Here is a 19,490-nt window from a genome sequence, read left to right as displayed (position 1 = left end):
TTTTGTCCAATGGCTGTCTGCAACAAATTATCCTGTATTTAAGAAATTGAAAGTAAATAAAGCTTTGTGTAACATAATTCTAGGGGATAATCTCCTTTCTTCTCCCCCCTTTTGTTTAAGTAACATATTTTTCAGAGTGCAATTACTGCGTTCAATAATTACTTGTCCTTGTGGATTATATGGAATTCTAGTAGTATGTTTAATATTCTAAAATGCTAAGAATTGTTGAAATTTAGTAGATGTATAGGCAGGGCTATTGTCAGTTTTAATTGCTTTAGGAATGCCTATAATATTAAAAACTTTAATAAGATGTTGAATGACATAATTAGCCTTTTTCTAGGCAAAGGTTTGGCCTATTGAAAGGATGAATAAATATTAATAAAACCGTATATAAGATAGATTTTTTTTTTCTGAGCGCGAACACAGTCCCCCACTACCACAAATTATGCAGTCGAGTTTCCCACATTTGGGGAAATCGTAGGGGTCAGCACACTCGGAGTGCAATGTGTAAGCCTCGCCCTGGGAAAACCACCTTCGTGATCATGGTATCTCCCCTGCCAGGTAAGTATAATATAAGATAGATTTTTAAAAGAAGAAATATGAGCAATATTTATTTGCTACAGGTTATTACTGTGTTGCCCTTTAGGATTTATTCCTCTCGGTAATGGAGGAGTATTTATAATACTATACTGAGGACAGTTTCTAATAATATTCTGAGCTTCTCGCCAGGTTATTTTAAATTTTTGCATTAAATTTTTTTTATTTGTATGAGTCTTTGTATAAAACTTAGTAGCTATTTTTATTGATTTAATGAGTAATTGATTAACTTCATTATCTGTAGTAGACATAAGTCCTGGTAAAGCTGTATGAGAACAAATGTGAGTTATATAGATAGGCAAATTTCATTCTTATAATAAAAGTTGTAACTCTTGAAACAATTTGTGCAATTTAGAACTATTATTTGAAATATAAACAGTTTTTATAAGTTTAATTGTATGTTCTACATATTGTGAATTAGTAACAATGTTAATAGGACAGGATGTTTGAATTTTGTCTTTACAATTAAACTACACTGATTTAAGGTTTCAGAAGCATTTTTAAGGATGACTGAAAGTTCAACATTTTTTATAAGCTATTAATATGTCATTTGTATAATGGATTATTAAAGATTTAGGATATTTTTAATGAATTTTTTCTAAAGGTTGATTTACATAATGTTGATACAGTGTCTGACTGTTCAACATTGTTTATTTAAGTAATATAAACTTAGTAAGAATAGTTAGTTCTGCTTATTGTTATAGACACAACAGGTAGCATTGCTAGAAACAGAATCAAAGATGTTTTTTGAAGTCTTAGTCTTAATTAAAACATTTTTTGCCTCCTGGGTAAGTTTATTTAATTGTCAAATTTCCCTTTTTTCTATTTCTAACTTATGCCGAGGCTTCAATTTTCTTGAAGGTATTTACTAGTCCCGTATTTGTGGAAATAAGAGCAAATTCTCATTGCTACATTTTGTCTACATTGCTGTTGTAAATTAGCAAATTGTCCATTTAAAAAGTTCATCTTGTGTAATATTAATAAGAGGGTTAGCATTAGCATTTTGATTAGCTTGAATACAAGCTTGATTTTCCTAAGTTATAAATTGTAACTCTTTTGCTTTTGAAAGAACAGTCCAAGCTAATATTTCTAAATATTTTGAGATAAAACATTCAGAGTTTATGAAGGAGGATAGCAGTTCCTGCATATAAAGACAGTTAGTTCTATACTGGGAGCAAGCTGTTTTCAATTCTTTAAGAGCTTTGATAGAAATTTGGTCATAGTGAATATAAAGAACTCCTTGTCAGAAAGTTTAAACTATAATTTAAAAGTTGCTCTTTTAATTATTTATAAGATAAATGTTTTTCTTTATCAGAGGCCAAATGACCTTTGTTATTTTCCTATTGTAAAAGAAATTTTAGAGCTTTGTTAGGGACTTCTCCTAAGCCATGCAGCTTAGTGACTACTGTCTAAGTGGGCTAAAAAGAAAACTAATGTTGCTTAGTAATAAGAGATGCATCAGCTTCTATATCTAAAAGTCTTTTGTATTGTTAAGTCTATTATAGGGCATTAGAGGAACTAAATTCCTACTTTCCTCAGTGCCTCCTTTTTTTTTAGGATGTTGCCTTACAAGCAGCCAACTGTCTGAAGCAGCTTGAGATAAATTCTTAAAATGACTGAATTTTATTTAATTCCTTAGTTTTACAAATTTGAGCATATTTTACACATAAACAAGACAATTTTCAATACAGAAATACAAAGTATAACATATAACTTTAATTAATCCTAATATTTGAATTCTTATTTGATTTCAAACTTTGAATATACCTTATAATGAATTAACCAGATTAGCAAGTCTTAAGAATCCATATTCTATTCAATTTAAATTTAAATGAGCATTCCTTATAATTTCTCATGTTAAAGCAAAAAATATATGGATGAAACTATTTTTTCAATATAAAAGCCGGCATTTTTAATTTTTGTATGTAAACACAATTCAGGCCTTAAAAATCACATTTTAGACAACATTAAACAAAAACTAAACAGAAATTAGAATCAGACAAACCAGACCAGACAAATTAAAGAGAAACCCGGGATTTCAGAGCACAGTCAGACTAGAAAGATGCCTGCCTGATTTTAATCAGGGCATTTTCTGACAGAGGGACTGACGATGGATGAGACAACAAAATTTTCCCAAGAAAATTCTCTTGGCAGCTGCTGGGATATTTTCTATAATCAGATTCAACACATATTCCCTGCCTCAGTTTCCAGGCAAAGAATAAGAAAGAAACAAAATGATAGCTTAGAGGATTGTAGCTAAAACACCAGAGAAAATTAGTATTTATTTATTTTATTATTACAAAGACTAGAGTTTTTTTTCATTTTTCCGAAGCTGGAAACGGGGAGGCAGTCAGACAGAATCCCGCATGCGCCCGACCGGCGGGCCACCCGGCATGCCCACCAGGGGGTGATGTTCTGCCCATCTGGGGCGTCACTGTGTTGCATCCAGAGCCATCCTAGCGCCTGAGGCAGAGGCCACAGAGCCATCCCCAGCGCCCGGGCCATCTTTGCTCCAATGGAGCCTTGGCTGCGGGAGGGGAAGAGAGAGACAGAGAGGAAGGAGGGGGAGTGGAGAAGCAAATGGGCGCTTCTCCTATGTGCCCTGGCTGGGAATTGAACCCGGGTCCCCCGCACACCAGGCCGATGCTCTACCGCTGAGCCAACCAGCCAGGGCCCAAAGACTAGAGAATTTTAAGGACTTCATGATTCTTCTATATGTCCTAATTCTAATTGAGTTTGTACCAACTGATGTAAAGCTGCAAGCTTTTTCCCCTTGTCTCTATTTTCAGTGATTTGCATCCAGGCTTTAAGACAAGCAATCTGATCTGAGCTATAACAGCATCAGTATAACCAGTTTGTTGTCCCACAGCTGCATAAGCGTCAACTTCGATGAGCATTTCAAAAGTAACTCCCAGGATAAAGAAGATGTGGCACATATACACTATGGAATACTACTCAGCCATAAGAAACGATGACATCAGATCATTTACAGCAAAATGGTGGGATCTTGATAACATTATAAGGAGTGAAATAAGTAAATCAGAAAAAAACAAGAACTACATGATTCCATACATTGGTGGAACATAAAAATGAGACTAAGAGACATGGACAAGAGTGTGGTGGTTACCAGGGGTGGGGGGAGGGGGGACAGGGGGAGGGTTGGGGGGGAGGGGGAGGGGCACAGAGAACTAGATGGAGGGTGGCGAAGGACAATCTGACTTTGGGCGAGGGGTATGCAACATAGTTTAATGACAAGATAACCTGGACATGTTTTCTTTGAATATATGTACCCTGATTTATTAATGTCATCCCATTACCATTAATAAAAATTTATTTAAAAAAAAAAAAAAAAAAAAAAGTAACTCCCAGGGGATTATTTCTGGCGTTCATGCAAGATATTCCAAGAGCCTCCTCTCTCCACCAAGATTTGAATTGTAAATATTGTCCTGGTTCAAAAACCATACTAGCGCCTGACCTGTGGTGGCGCAGTGGATAAAGCGTCAACCTGGAAACACTGAGGTTGCTGGTTCAAAACCCTGGCTTGCCTGGTCAAGGCACATATGGGAGTTGATGCTTCCAGCTCCTCCCCCCTTCTCTCTCTCTCTCTCTCTCTCTCTCTCTCTCTCTCTCTCTCTCTCCCCTCCTCTCTAAAATGAATAAATAAATAAATAAATAAATAATTAAAAAAAAACCATACTAGCAAGTAAATCCCAATCCAAAGGAATGATTAAATGATTATTACAATAGGAAGACATAAGACCTTGAACATATGAGGACTGAGGTCCATACGTAGCAACAATTTGTTTGACTAGCTTTAAGAAAGTAAATTCAAATTGGTCAAATTGGATATCATGCCCTTTCCCAGGATCTGGAGCATTATAAGAGGAAAAGGCTGTTGAATAATTGGAAAAATAGATGCAGAAAAATTACTAGAATTAGATTCTAAATCATCATGACACGTAAGCATTTGTTGCATTTCAGAGATTTCAGGGAACTGAAAAATCCTTCCCATGATATTTTCAAACAACTGCTCAGATAAGGGCCTAATATCCAAAATATACAAAGAACTCATAAAACTCAACAACAAACAATCCAATAAAAAATGGGAAGAGGACATGAACATACACTTCTCCCAGGAAGAAATACAAATGGCCAACAGATATATAAAAAGATGCTCATCTTCTTTAGTTATTAGAGAAATGCAAATCAAAACTGCAATGAGATACCACCTCACACCTGTTAGATTAGCTATTATTAACAAGACAGGTAATAACAAGTGTTGGAGAGGCTGTGGAGAAAAAGGAACCCTCATTCACTGTTGGTGGGAATGTAAAGTAGTACAACCATTATGGAAGAAAGTATGGTGGTTCCTCAAAAAACTGAAAATAGAACTACCTTATGACCCAGCAATCTCTCTATTGGGTATATACCCCCAAAACTCAGAAACATTGATACGGAAAGACATATGCAGCCCCATGTTCATTGCAGCATTGTTCACAGTGGCCAGGACATGGAAACAACCAAAAAGCCCGTCAATAGATGACTGGATAAAGAAGATGTAGCACATATACACTATGGAATACTACTCAGCCATAAGAAATGATGACATCGGATCATTTATAGCAAAATGGTGGGATCTTGATAACATTATACGAAGTGAAATAAGTAAATCAGAAAAAAACAGGAACTGCATTATTCCATACGTAGGTGGGATATAAAAGCGAGACTAAGAGACATTGATAAGAGTGTGGTGGGCCCTGGCCGGTTGGCTCAGTGGTAGAGCGTCAGCCTGGCGTGAGGGGGACCCGGGTTCGATTCCCGGCCAGGGCACATAGGAGAAGCGCCCATTTGCTTCTCCACCCCCCCTCCTTCCTCTCTGTCTCTCTCTTCCCCTCCCGCAGCCAAGGCTCCATTGGAGCAAAGATGGCCCGGGTGCTGGGGATGGCTCCTTGGCCTCTACCCCAGGCGCTAGAGTGGCTCTGGTCACAGCAGAGTGATGCCCCGGAGGGGCCCCTGGTGGGCAGAGCGTCGCCCCTGGTGGGCGAGCCGGGTGAATCTTGGTCGGGCACATGCGAGAGTCTATCTGACTGTCTCTCCCCATTTCCAGCTTCAGAAAAATACAAAAAAAAAAAAAAGAGTGTGGTGGTTACGGGGGATGGGGGGCGAGGGAGAGGGAGAGGGAAAGGGGGAGGGGGAGGGGCACAAAGAAAACTAGATAGAAGGTGACAGAGGACAATCTGATTTTGGGTGATGGGTATGCAACATAATTGAATGACAAGATAACCTGGACATGTTTTCTTTGAATATATGTACCCTGATTTATTGATGTCACCCCATTAAAAAAATAAAATTAAAAAAAAAAGAAAGAAAAATCCTTCCCCTGCCAGTACCAATTAATTTTTTGACCTTGAATTGAAGGAGCCGTAGGCTCACATATGTCTTGCTTTTGAACAGGATAAGTAGTATACTGATTTCCATTCTCCTGTTGTTCCAGGGTAAATTGTAGTTTACTTAATAAATGTTTCAGACAGGCAACATCATCCATAGGGTCTCCCTCATTTTTTAAGAAAGAGGGATGAAAGCCTGTGGATGGCTGAATTTCATTAACATTATCAGTAACTTCAGAAGCAGAGACAGTTTTGTCCAAGTCATTATTCTGCTTATTCTGTGCTGAATCAAATTCTTCAGGCTTGTTATAAATAACCTCACTCAAGTCTTTAACAGAATCTCCATCTGATTGCAAAGGGCTAAGGGCTGTAGCAATAAGATTATAAGCAGCCCACATTTCAACATCAAGTGGATCTCCATGCTAATGAACACAGTGTGAAGATTTTTCTACTTGTTGCCAAACATTCAAATTCAATTGATTACAATGTTCAGGAGTATACCAATAACAGTGTTTCTGAATAGCATTTAAAAGACGTAACAAAACCTTGTCTTTTATCTGAATCCCTGATCCTCTTGAGAGGGATTTTAAAACTTGTACATAATTGTCCCATAATGAATGGGAATTTCCCATGACTTTGCTAGTTACCCGAAAGTTTCGAGTACACAGCGCATCCAACTTACCCTTTTGGGGTTCCATCTGTTCCCAATCTCTTCTTAAGGCCCCATGTTGGGCGCCAGATGTTGTTGTGAGTCAGGGGCACAGAGAGAGAGATCAGCAGATGAAATCATCAAGGACTAGCAAAGGACCACCGCTCGCTCAGGCAAATGGCCCCGAGTTCACGCTGTGTCCTAATTTTATTCACAAGACTTCAAAAAGCTTGTTTACTGAGAAATTGGCATAACATCAAGTGTAACTTTTACTTAAAGATACATGGAGTGCACCTGCAAGATAGCTTAGTAACAACATAATATTAGAAGGCATTAATTGCTATTGCTTCTATGGTTTCCACAACATTCCTCTCCTTATCTGAAGGGATAACCTTGGAAGGTACAGAAATTTTATGAGAATGTTTTACTGAGAAAAAGCCCAGAAACTGCCTTCAGTCACATAGACCTGTTTCAGTGACCCGCCTTCAAGTCACAAAACAATTTTCTTGGCAAAACATTCTTTTCTTGTTGGCTGTCTTCCCATCCAAGGCCATGCAGTGGGTTATTCCACTACAGATTGCTTTCTCATATGTCCCTTGACCGCGGGCCTTCAGCAGACCGAGTAACCCCTTGCTTGAGCCAGCAACCTTGGGTCTAAGCTGGTGAGCATTTTTTTTTTATTTATTTTTTTGTTTTTCTCAAGCCAGATGAGCCCGCACTCAAGCTGGCAACCTCAGGGTCTCAAACCTGGGTCCTCGGCATCCCAGTCCAATGCTCTATTCACTGTGCCACTGCCTGGTCAGGCATGGAAATATCTTAAAAAACAGTTTTATTGTTTTTTGTCAGGTATTATTTAATTTTCTTTTATTAATATTTTAAAACATTCTTATAATCTAGCTTTGTGTACCTCTTCTATTGTCCTTATTTAAGTATTAAATGCGTGAAATAATAAACTATCTTTTGGTATATTGTTTTTTATACTTAAAAAAAAAAAAGTCATTAGGGCAGAGAATTGGTTGTTAAATTATTTGAATCCCACCACTGAGTTCACCTAAAGCCAACTTTCTTTAAAAAATTTTTTTTCTATTGATTTTAGAGAGAGGGAATGAGAGAGAGAGAAACATCAACTTGTTGTTCCACTTATTCACACATTCATTTGTTGATTCTTGTATGTGCTTGACTGGGAGTCGAACCTGCAACCTTGGTGTATCTGGATGATGCTCTTAACCAACTGAGCTACCTGGCCAGGGCACCCTCATTTTTCTAAAGTTGGGTTCAATGAGATGAATAATTTTCAGGTTAATTTTTGCAGTGACGATTTGATCCATGCGTCAATTTTCTTGTCTGTGTCATATTTCAGCAATAATAACGTTGCCCCAGGTACATCCTTGGCCTCAGGCTGCTCCCTGAACAGCTACGGCTCATTCTTGGTTCAGGGACTATACAGATTGTTCCCTCTCCTAGAACTGTTCTTTCATCTGTGTGGTTCATCTCTCACTTCACATTTTTTTCCCTCAAAAAAAAAAAAACAACAACACTTTTCAACAAGGCCTAAGCTGACTACTCTTTAATTATTTTTATTTATTTTATTTTATTTTTTTACATAGACAGAGAGAGAGAGAGTCAGAGTGAGGGATAGACAGGGATAGACAGGAACGGAGAGATGAGAAGCATCAATCATTAGTTTTTCGTTGTGCATTGTGACACCTTAGTTGTTCATTGATTGCTTTCTCATATGTGCCTTGATCATAGGCCTTCAGCAGACTGAGTAACCCCTTGCTTGAGCCAGCAACCTTGGGTCCAAGCTGGTGAATTTTTGCTTAAACCAGATGAGTCCACGCTCAAGCTGGCGACCTCGGGGTCTCGAACCTGGGTCTTCCGCATCCCAGTTTGATGCTCTATCCACTGCGCCACCACCTGGTCAGTCTGACTACTCTTTAAATATAAGCTTTTCCTGTCCTACAGTCCTCATCCACCTTTTATTTAATAATGTAATCTGTTGCTTTATCATCCATCTTCCTCTGCTAGAATGTAAGTTCCACAAAGGCAGGAAGCTTTCAATCTTTCTTTCCCTGCTGTATCTGTATTGGCTTCCAGTAGTCACTTAATAAGTATTTGTTGAATGAATCGCTTTCCCATCATTCTGAGCTTTACTTGTGGCTAGTTTCAGCAAGTCTAATATTTCAGGATCAAAATTTGCAGGTTCATGTTTTGTTGAGAACATAGGATCCTTCCATTGGTTCTCCCTCAACATATTTTAAAGTTCACAGTCTATCAATAATGGTCAGTGTAAAGCTGGTAAGATAGTGTGTTTTTATTTCCTTGGGAATCCATGAGAAAACTGTAAGCAATAACCCTTAATCTAGAATTGTCTGAGATGGGCTTTCTTAAGCTGTTTTCATAAAGTTTCCGGTGAACTTTGTGTAGTGTGTAGAATCTAAACTCCTCCTAACCAGGGCCCATGGGGCCTTAGGAATATGGCCTATGACCACCTCTATAACCTCACCTGTCGCCACCCTTTTCCTGGAAGATTCCAGTAATTCTAGTAAGCACAACCATCCAGCCGCACTAGCCTTCTGGTGGAAATCTATCATCTGTGCTTGTCTTACCCACCTGAGAACAGAAAACTTATTAGTTCAGATCCCTCCAGCAGCAGACCGAGACAACGATTGAAGTCAAATAGTTTATTTGAGACATGAATCCAGGAAGCACCTGCCGGGTTGTGGGGAAGTGCGGAAGCGTGATAAAGAAAAGGCAGCAAATAAAGAGCGTTATTAAGCGACTGAGCACTGTGGGTAACTGGTGCACATGCCCACTGTGGAGTTCTGGGAGCCAGTAGAGAGCACTCACTGGAATGTCCCATGTGGGAGGTGAGGGGACAGGGGTACTTATCTACCAACTCTCGTCAGTCATTGAGGGTGGCTGCCAGGGGGTGTTAATCTCCTGGCCTCTCCAGCCCGTCAGGCCCGCAGGCAGCCTGAGAGGAAGCCTTCCAGTGAAGACTTGTAGACCCTGGCAGTTGGCCAGCGGCATACCGCTGGGACATGGACAGGGAACTGAAAGTGTCTGATACAAGGACTGTCTTATTCACTGGGCTTTGCACATAAGTGCTCTATTAGATTAAAGGATGAAGGTTGGTATGTTATGCTGCAGGGACAAAGCTGGGTCTAAAATATCAAAATTTAAATATCCTTGGGGTCAAACAGTAGGGTGAAAACATTAAGCTCTCTGACCACTCCCACTAGCCACCACACACCCTGGGAAATCCCTGAGGACAGAGATCCTTGTATCTGTCAGTGCATGGTGCACTGGCAGGGCTTGGCACGCAGGAGGAACGCAACTACTACCCCTTCATCCCAATGTGGTCCTTAAAAGGTCACCTGCTCACCAAAATGGCTACCATGAAAAAGATGGAGAATGCTGAGTGATGGGGAGGATGTAGCATTTACCACAGGGGGAGTATAGTTGGAAAAATTGGCATTTTTTTTTACATTCATTTTTTTAATGTTTTTCTTTATTTATTTACAGAGACAGAGAGAGAGTCAGAGAGAGGGATAGACAGGGACAGACAGGAATGGAGAGATGAGAAGCATCAATCATTAGTTTTTCATTGCATGTTGCAACACCTTAGTTGTTCATTGATTGCTTTCTCATATGTGCCTTGACCGTGGGTCTTCAGCAGACCGAGTAACCCCTTGCTCGAGCCAGCGACCTTGGGTCTAAGCTGGTGAGCTTTTTGCTCAAACCAGATGAGCCCGCGCTCAAGCTGGCTACAATGGGGTCTTGAACCTGGGTCCTCTGCATCCCAGTCGGACGCTCTATCCACTGCACCACCGCCTGGTCAGGCAAATTGCCATGCTTTACTAAGGCTGATCACTTGTCTACCCTACAACTTAGCAATACCATTCTAGATATGTGCCCAAGAGAAATGAGTGCGTATGTCCATCAAAAGATGTGTATAAGAATGTTCACAGAATTCTTTTCTTTTACTCAGTCTTTTTATTATAGTGCATGGGCCGGGACTGATGGAATGGGGTAGATGTGGGCAACCATCGCCCTGAGTAGCACCGGATGTCCATTCTGATAGCCATGAATGTGCCAAAGGTGCTGCCACTCTGTATCATGGTTTTCCCAATGCCCCGCATCAGCTCCAGACTCCACATTCCAATCCTGAGACAGGAAAAAGTGCTGAAGAACACCCTGCCACCATGTCCACAGTGAATCTATCACAAAGCCCATCTTCGTGCAGTCAAAGCAGCTTGGCTGGGACTGTTCGTAGGGACCCACGATTACTGGCATCTCACTCACAGCCTCAGTCACTCCAAGAATTATTTGTAATAACCCCAGATAGAAAAGTGCCCAAATACCCTTGGACAGTAGAATGTATGAATTATGGTCTGTTCATACAATGGAAGAAAACACAGCAATGAGGATGGACAAACTACTGATCATGTAACAACGGGGATCTGTCTCAATCATAGTGTTGAATGAAAAATGTCAGAAGCAAAACTGTATAAATGCACTTATATGAATTATCAAACTAGTCAAAACTAACTTACACTTTTACAAGTTGGGAGAGTGTTTATGCTTGGGGTGGGTAGGGTGAACTTCAAGAAACTTTCTGGCTGCCTGACCAGGCGGTGGCGCAGTGGATAGAGCGTCGGCCTGGGATGCGGAGGACCCGGGTTCGTGACCCCGAGGTCGCCGGCTTGAGCACGGACTCATCTGGTTTGGGCAAAAGCTCACCAGCTTGGACCCAGGGTCTCTGGCTCGAGCAAGGGGTTACTCAGTCTGCTGAAGGCCCACGGTCAAGGCACATATGAGAAAGCAATCAATGAACAACTAAGGTATCACAATGCGCAACGAAAAACTGATGATTGATGCTTCTCATCTCTCTCCATTCCTGTCTGTCTGTCCCTCTCTCTGACTCACTGTCTGTCTCTGTAAAAAAATAAAAAATAAAAAAAATAAAAAAAAAGAAACTTTCTGGGCCCTGGCTGGTTGGCTCAGTGGTAGAGCGTCGGCCTGTCGTGCAGGAGTCCTGGGTTTGATTCCCGGCCGGGGCACACAGGAGAAGTGCCCATCTGCTTCTCCACCCCTCCCCCCCTCCTTCCTCTCTGTCTCTCTCTTCCCCTCCCACAGCCGAGGCTCCATTGGAGCAAAGATGGCCCGGGCGCTGGGGATGGCTCCTTGGCCTCTGCCTCAGGCACTAGAGTGGCTCTGGTCGGACAGAGCGTCGCCCCCTGGTGGGCGTGCCGGGTGGATCCCGGTCAGGCGCATGTGGGAGTCTGTCTGACTGCCTCCCCGTTTCCAGCTTCGGAAAGAAATGCAAAAAAAAAAAAAAAGGAACTCTCTGAAGACAGAGAGACAGAGGCCACCTGGAAGAACACTGAAGTGCCAGACATGCCCACACATGTCCAGCCCAGTCGAGCTTTCAAATGAATCCAGCCCTAGCCACCCCAAGAAGAACCACTAAACTGAGCCCAGTCAACCAAAGAACCATGAAAGATAATACTAAATTGTCATTTTACACCATTAAATTTTAGGAAGTTTGTTACACAGCAATAGATAACTAGAACACCCCAAAAATGCTGCAGTGGCCCTTTTAAGGCTTGACACCCCTACTCCCACATCCCCAGCATTAACAAAATTAACACCAGGTAGTCAGAATTTCAGTCCCTTTAATAAGGTGCTCTGAGGAGAGGGCAGAATGGCGGGCAGGGGGTAGAGAAGGGGGTGCCTCTTGAGCCCCACAGGGCATTTAGTTAGTCCTCATCCTCTGGCAGCTGGATCTTGCTGGGATCAAAGCAGTTGGATTCCATGATGGGAAGGCCATGGGCCTCTCGGTATTTCACAAGCTTTTCAGCTTCTCGGCGAGCCCATTCATGCATCCTGGAGGCAGCAGCGTGGGGGGAGACATAAGGAAGCCTCACTGGACATTAATCCCTATCTTAGCTCCCCATTCCTCAACTGTGTAGTACAGGATTTCTGGCAGAGTCCCCTTTGACCTCCACCCCTGCCTCTACCCCCACCCATCCCATTCTTTTGGTTACCCCATGCACCTGTAGTCAGGCAGATAAGCCACAAAGGTGCTGCCAAGGACCAAGACAATGGAGAAGCCAAAGAAGAAAACGACCCGCATGTTCCACATATCCACAGCAGGGTCCTTGTCATAGCCGTGGGAGTCTGGGTTCTGCGGAAAAAGAAGAGGTCAATGAGCACTTCTTGCTGCTCCACAAAGACTTATGCTGACCCTGCATAAGCTGGTCTCCAATTTCACCTCGGACCAATCTCCCCTTCCTTCCTAAATTCCACTCTTTCTGTTTGTAGGACTTGTCAAGCTCCTTCCCACCACAGGGCCTTTGCACTTGCTGTTCCCTCTGCCTGGAAATTCGCCCCTCCCCCCAGATCTCGTCACAGCTGGATCTGCCTCATCTGCCTCCTCATTCAAAGTTTTAGCTTCATCATCACTTCTCTTAAGAGGAATTCCCTAGTCACCTTGTCTATTAAGTGGAACTACAGTAAATTCCCATTTCTATAGGTAAAAAATGTTTGAATATTGGCCATTTCCTATGGTTTAACCTAATTAAATTACTCCCTACCCCCAAGTCACTTTCAATCCACTTATCCTGCTTAACATTCTTTCTAGCATCCCCAAGATCCTCTACATCACATTATCTTATATTATCAATTATATACTCTATATTGCCATTTTCAAATATTTTACAAATTTATTTTATGTGTTTTCCACTATCATATAAACTCTTTAACATCAAGGCTTAATCTGATTTCCACATTGCTGAATCTCCAGGGCCCTGAACTGTGCCTAGCATACAGAAGGCCCTCAATACATATTTGCAGAATGAATGAATGAATGAGCATCCTATATATCCAAGCCCCTCAACCTAAGGTTAATATTGATGAAGTACCTCTTATGTGCCAGGCCTTTTCACATACACAAACTACACAATATCCCAGTGAGGTAGAAAGTGGCAATAACAATTAACACCTTCCAATGCTGAGTACTTACTAAGTGCCAGATGCTGTTCTTTTTTAAAAATTTATTTATTTATTCATTTTTGAGAGAGGAGAGAGAGAGAGAGAGAGAGAGAGAGAGAGAGAGAAAAGGAGGGTGGAGTTGGAAGCATCAACTCCCATATGTGTCTTGACCAGACAAGAGCAAGGTTTTGAACTGGTGACCTCAGTGTTCCAGGTGGATGCCTTATCCACTGCACCACCACAGGTCAGGCCCAGATGCTGTTCTAAGCATTTTGATTCATCTATTCACAAGAGGGAAGTGTAGTATTTTATTTTTTAAAAGATGTCCTAATACTTTCCCCATTTTACAAAGAAACTGAGGCACCAAGGGGTTAAGTTACTTTCCCAAGGTCACACAGGCAAGTAACTGTCAGCACCCATATCCAACCCAGGTATTCTAATTTCAGAGCCTCTGCTATCAACACTGCACAGCAGACCTTATAGACTTAAGTTCAAATACAGTTCTGCAGCGATTCATTTATGTGAAGTTGGGCAAGCCACTTGACATCTCTGTGCTTCAGTTTCTTCATCTGTACAATAAGTATACTAATAGTACCTACGATATAGGGTTGTTTTCAGAATCAGTAAGTTAATGTATGTAAAGTGTTCAGAACACAGGCATCAAGCAAGCGTCCTATCAGTGTTTAGTACTGTTGTTATACTACACTGCTTCTAACTGTTTTGAGCCCTGTCCACTTCAAGTTTGGTAGCTGTCTGCAAAATCAAGCCAGTCTTGTCTCTGAACCGGAGATAACAAGGGGAAGAGGAGGAAAATAAGCTAGGCAAAATACCTAACTTTTCAAGGATTTCACAAGCTGTGCAATCCTCAGCTACCTAAGAAAGTCCTCTACGGCGCCCCATCAGCCGGCCCCCAACTGACCCTACCGGCGTCCCTTTTCCCCTCTCTCTCACCTTCTCATAGAGGTTTTCGTCCTCAGGATCTGGGTCCTCCTGCCAGCGCATAGTCGGTTCTGGTGCCCGCTTTCCCACCACAGCCGACGGGGCGATCACAGCCCTGGCGGAGCTGGATTCCCAGCGAACCCTAGCAGCCAGGTGCCCTCGCGTCGCCGCTGCTGCCAAAAGGCGGCGGGCGAACAAACCTAACAGCCCCGCCGCCATGACAGACTGTTCTGTAGGTTCTAAAGGGCAGAGGCGGAAATACAACTGTGCGCAGTTGCACTTGTCCCGAGCGCGATAATTCTCGCTCCGGCCCCGCCGTACGAAATAGGTCCCGAATCCGTTTAGTTTTTTTCAGTTATGGAGCTGAGCAGCCCTCTCTCCTTCCTCTGTCACTGCTTCACTGGAGTAAGCATTTCTGATCCTCTAGGTCAGGCCCTGGGAGTTCGGCCTGAGAGGTCTGCTCCTTCCCTTGCTAGGAAGAAAGCGATGACATTTGGGGGTCAGTTCCCAGCCAATCGCACCGAATTTCCCTTGCCCTTTGGGGAAAGGGGCAGAGCTTCCGTTTGTCTTTTATCTTTGAAGGAAGCCAATTCTAAAAAGCGGGCCTCACTGGATTGGCCAATAGCTACTCCTTTTCTCGACTTGCAGGCATTCGCACGGAGCATGGGGCATGGGGAGGTGGCAGCCGCTTGCCAATCAGAGCGGCCCAGGGCTGGCCGATGGTGGATGGCGACCAATAGACGCGGCCAGCCAGAGCGCGCTCCCTCAGTAGGTGGATGGTGGTCGGAGCACCGGCTCCCTGCTCCTGGTCGCCATTTTGTGCTGGTGATTGCGGCCGGCGGAAAGTAGGCGACAGTAGGTCTCTAAGGGAGGATATCGCTCTTGTCGCTTCTCCCCTCTCCACGCCCTCCGCCTTTCTGCCTCCAGCCTTGAACTTGGTTGTTGCGCGCACCAGCTCCGGCTGAGCTGGGAGAGTTGGCGGAGGTGGCGGAGGGCCGAGGTGATGTCAGGGAGCCCTCCCTTGACAGCCCGAGCCGAGAAGGTGAGCGTCGACGCTGGTCGTGGGGGCGGAGGTAAGGGGCTGGCGGCAGGGGTTGCGTAGACGGGGCGAGAGAGCCGACTGCGGGCCGCAACCGAGGGATGCGTGCACTGTCTGATCCTGCGAGGGGTTGTCTTTTTTTATAAAAATTTACTCCTTTAGAGAGCAGAGGCGCGTGCGCGATCGGGACGCAGGACGGGTGCATGCGGGTTGGGGGAAGGGAGCGACGGGTGGGAGTGGGCTGCTGTGGAGTCTGCGACAATGAACTTTAGCGGGTGTCTGCGACTTTGGTTTTTATCTACGGGAGGGGCGGGGGGAGATGTACTATTTGTTCTGTGTGACTTTGTTACTTAGCTGGCTGTGGGAAAGTGTTCTGTGGCTCAGGTCCTTGAGATGGGTAAGAGGGAGAACGTCTGTGTGACCCCGTTTTGGAGTGCGTGTCAAACTCCGGTTTCTGTTCATGGGAGAGGTCCTTATCCATAGAAAGTCTTCTTGCAACTGGCCCTAACCTGCTTACGGGGTAGGGAGGGAATGCAAGGAATGTGGTGTGTATGACTTATTGCACGTTCTTGGTGGTGGTGGGGTCTACTGTGACTATGACGTGTAACCATTTAAAGGGGGCCTAAGCGTGGTACTTATTGTGGGTTCCTGTCTATAATTTTGGCCCATAGATTTCGGGGTGCGTGTCTGTGACTGGCTCCTGTTATGGATACCCCTTTGCCAGAGCCTACCGATGGTTTTATATTGACTCTTATCAACTTGGGACCCTGATTGTGATTCTAATTCTTACCCATCTGGGAGCAGGTAAACCTGGTTCCCTGTGGCTTGAGGAGGAAGAGAAATTGTGTGTGTGTGTGTGTGTGTACACACACATGGAGGAAAGGTGTGGTGGCAACCTAGTGTTGGGCAGGTGCTGTTACTGCCTGGTTTTGCCTAATTCCTGTTCAGAGGGTGGGCCCTAAAGATTCTGGGATACTGCCAGGTGACCCCTGGCTAGGTCACATGGCTCTCGGAACTTCCTTAGATCTCACTGTAGCCCTGAAAGTTTGGTGAAATGACTGCCTTTCCAATTCAGAAGAATAGCACAGTGGTTCGGAACAGCCTCCGAAAGGGCTCCTTTTGTTTCTAAATAACTTGGGCCCAGAACCCTGGTGAGAGAGCTGCCTCAGGACCTGGTTGTGCATAAGAAACACAGGACTCAGGGTTGAGCCAGTTGCCCTGTGAGGGCCAAAGATGTGTTGGCCAGGAGCCCAGGGAGGCAGCAGCTGTCTCATTGCCAAGTTAGCCCCTTCACCTCCTAAGCCTTTCATGGTCTCTTTCTGTCTTGTAGGGAGCAGCCAGCGACTTGCTGGAAGGGTGAAATTGTTAATGTAATGGCACCTGGGAGCCCATGGAAGGAACCTGGGACTCCTGTTGTGAAGTCTTGCCTCCATGCCTATTGTGCCTGATCTCTAACAAGTCATTTAGCACCAAGAGCTCCTTTAGGCAGGTAGCTCTGGGCTTGAACATGTTTACCAGTTTCAGATGGCAAAGCCCTGATCACAGAATGGGTAGCACCACCAGGTCTCTCTGCAAATACTCCCTGTCTGTTGAAGGCCTTGCTCATTCTAGGACAGTGAGCTCTAACCTCATGTTTGTGGGGAAAGGAAAAGAGCAGGCCAAGTAGGGCTGCATTCCTGCTCTGGTCCACAGGAGCACTCGGAGCTGAGAAACAGTATCCATGGGCTAAGAGACAGCAGAGAGAGCCTTCCCAGCAAGGGTTTCTCAAGGAGACACCCCCCCCTCCGGCCCCAACTGCCTTAACTCCTTTCTTCCTCTCTCTTCAGAGATCCTACAGGAGGCATCACCCAGGCTGGCAGATCATGCTGGCAGCAGTGGGAGTGGCTGGGAAGTGAAACGGAGTCAGCGGCTGAGGAGGGGCCCCAGCAGCCCCCGAAGGTCCTATCAGGACATGGAGTATGAAAGAAGGTGAGTTACCTGCTTTCACCTCAACCAAATAGCTCACGGCTCCCTCTCCCCTTTGAATTGATACAAAAAGGTGCTAGGAGAGGGCTGTCAGGCAGAGGAAACAATGTAACAGATGATTGGTTTCTTTATCACAGAAGTTTATTGGGGAGTGCTGCGGTGAATGAGAGATAAGATTGTAACCTTCTCTTTACTTAGTCTCAGGGGAGGACACAAGTTTACAAGTGATTCCAGAACAGCTGAATGGGCTCCATGGTTGGTTGTGAGAGTAGAAAGGAGTCAAAAGAAAGGAAGGAATGGAGGCTAATGCCCAGGTTTCCACTTTGGGTGACTCAGAGAGGTATATGGTACCATTCACCAAGGTCTGGACAGCCACTGTGGGAGGAGAGGCAGAGAGGGGTAGTGGGTTGTTAGTGCCTGTGGATTCTCAGAAGAGACGTGTGAGCTGTAGCTTTGGGTTTAAAGGACAGATGAGAGGGGTGCCTTCAGAGTCAGGAATTTGCCAGTACAAGTATGAGGTAAGCCAGGTCAGATAATGGGAGATTTCAGGGGTAGGGCGGGCTGATGTTGGCGTGATACTTATCTTGGAATGGGACACTCTCACAGTTATTCCTAACTCCGATAGAACAGAAAAACAGTTGGAACACTTGATAAAGTTCCAGGCCATTTCCTCATATTCCTGGTATGTCACCTCAGTTGATCTGTTCCTAATGCAGGTGATCTATTCCTTACGTTTTAGGATTACATAGGAAAACAGACCTAACTCTCCCAAAAAGCCTCTATTAAGAGGCAATAGATTTATAAAAAGTCAGGGAAAAAATAATTTTTTAATGTCCTACAAAGGGCTTCTTCTCCCACCAGGCCCTTTTAAAAATATAGAATTATAATATTTTGTTTTCTGAAAGGTGAGCCCAAATTTGAGGTGTCTTCATCTAAGGTTATTCAGTCATGACCTGCTTTAAAAGAAAAATATCTTTTGAAAGGCATTTGATTTTGGATGGGATTCACTGCAAGTGTTCTTCTGTGTCAGTTTCTGAGTTTGAGAAGGTGGCATAGTTGCTTACTTCAGACTGTATTACGAAGTAAAGCCACTTGCTTGCTTGCTTTTGGCTTTTAAAGGACCTCAAGTGCAGAGGTTTGAGTGAATCATAATCTCCCAGCTCACAGTAGGTTTCTATTGTAGGTCAGTACAAAAGTCTTCTCTTGCCTTATTTATTTTTTCCACTTTATTCCCAATTCCCATACTGTAGGCAGCTTCTCTGTTGTTTGAAATGTATTCTTTTAAAATGTGTAGTGTGGTTTTGAATGTCTGTGTTTTCACATTACACGATGAACTTTGTATTACTCAGCACTGCATTTCAGGTCTGTCTGTATTGCCATGTGTATTGCCATGCTTTGCTTCTAATTGGTCCCAAAGACACCGTGGGGTATGCCTACTGCCTTTTGCTTAATGACCCCCCCTTAAGGATGGATACCTGTTCTTAATTTTGGTGTGCTAAAATCATCACTTTTTTGTCTTATAATCTGTGTTTTCAGAATCTTCTCTGTTTGTACTTTTGGAACACAGCAGTTGTTTTCACTGTATAGTTTTACCTTTCTCACTCAGGTCTTTAAGTCCATCTAGAGTCCACTTTTGAATGTGGTATAAGGTAGGTTCTGGTTTTCTCTTTCTCCATATAGTGAGGCAGTTTTCCCAGTACCATCTCCTAAACAGTCCATTCTTCCTTACTGATTTGTGATACCTCATCTCATTTCCAGTTCTCTCGCGTACATGGATCTGTCTTGAGTGATCCATTGGTCTGTTTGTTCTTTCTTGTGCCCGCACCTTACTGCTTTTATTATTATGGCTTTGTAGAATGTCTTGATTGCTCCCACTTTGCTCTTGTTTTTCAAAGTTGATTTAGGCATTTGTGGA

At 43.5% G+C, this 19,490-nt stretch overlaps 2 protein-coding genes, 2 non-coding genes and 1 pseudogene across 9 annotated transcripts in view; 2 read left to right on the top strand and 3 right to left on the bottom strand.

Moving 5' to 3' along the window:
• Positions 1–410: 410 nt before the first annotated feature.
• On the bottom strand, positions 411–569 carry LOC136386526 (U1 spliceosomal RNA). The gene has a single exon (XR_010747920.1). It is a non-coding gene; the product is annotated as a U1 spliceosomal RNA (small nuclear RNA).
• A 10,050-nt stretch (positions 570–10,619) lies between these two features.
• Positions 10,620–10,932, bottom strand: LOC136386329 (reactive oxygen species modulator 1 pseudogene; annotated as a pseudogene).
• Positions 10,933–11,623: 691 nt separating this feature from the next.
• On the top strand, positions 11,624–11,699 carry TRNAD-GUC (transfer RNA aspartic acid (anticodon GUC)). Its single transcript has one exon. It is a non-coding gene; the product is annotated as a tRNA-Asp (tRNA).
• A 598-nt stretch (positions 11,700–12,297) lies between these two features.
• NDUFB11 (NADH:ubiquinone oxidoreductase subunit B11) lies at positions 12,298–15,020 on the bottom strand. Its single transcript, XM_066357902.1, has 3 exons — positions 14,584–15,020; positions 12,696–12,826; positions 12,298–12,525 (listed from the first exon to the last, which is right to left on the bottom strand). Exons 1-3 carry the CDS (start codon positions 14,788–14,790, stop codon positions 12,399–12,401), a joined length of 465 nt encoding a protein of 154 aa, XP_066213999.1. The 5' UTR covers positions 14,791–15,020; the 3' UTR covers positions 12,298–12,398.
• A 184-nt stretch (positions 15,021–15,204) lies between these two features.
• The window catches only part of RBM10 (RNA binding motif protein 10), a 28,258-nt gene continuing 23,972 nt past the window's right edge, over positions 15,205–19,490 (top strand). For 4 of the 6 annotated variants that reach the window (XM_066357900.1, XM_066357899.1, XM_066357897.1 and 1 more), the window contains exons 1-3: positions 15,205–15,613; positions 16,282–16,414; positions 17,437–17,578. In XM_066357900.1, the coding sequence (XP_066213997.1) occupies positions 15,575–15,613; positions 16,282–16,414; positions 17,437–17,578 (314 nt within the window). In that variant the 5' untranslated portion in view covers positions 15,205–15,574. Of the gene's footprint in view, positions 15,645–16,281; positions 16,415–17,436; positions 17,579–19,490 lie in introns of all 6 variants that reach the window. The other 2 variants (XM_066357901.1, XM_066357898.1) reach the window with 2 other exon arrangements.

Source organism: Saccopteryx leptura, chromosome X, assembly GCF_036850995.1.
Source record: "Saccopteryx leptura isolate mSacLep1 chromosome X, mSacLep1_pri_phased_curated, whole genome shotgun sequence".
NCBI classification, from domain to species: domain Eukaryota; kingdom Metazoa; phylum Chordata; class Mammalia; order Chiroptera; family Emballonuridae; genus Saccopteryx; species Saccopteryx leptura.
The sequence above is the reverse complement of the archived record's forward strand: the minus strand, read 5'-3'. Positions and strand labels throughout refer to the sequence as shown.

Excerpts from the sequence above, each read along its gene's own strand:
- NDUFB11 (XM_066357902.1), bottom strand. The coding sequence starts at position 14,790 with ATGGCGGCGGGGCTGTTAGGTTTGTTCGCCCGCCGCCTTTTGGCAGCA. Across the intron at positions 12,827-14,583 it reads ACGAAAACCTCTATGAGAAG|AACCCAGACTCCCACGGCTA; the intron begins GTGAGAGAGAGG and ends CTTTTTCCGCAG. Across the intron at positions 12,526-12,695 it reads GCTTATCTGCCTGACTACAG|GATGCATGAATGGGCTCGCC; the intron begins GTGCATGGGGTA and ends TGCTGCCTCCAG.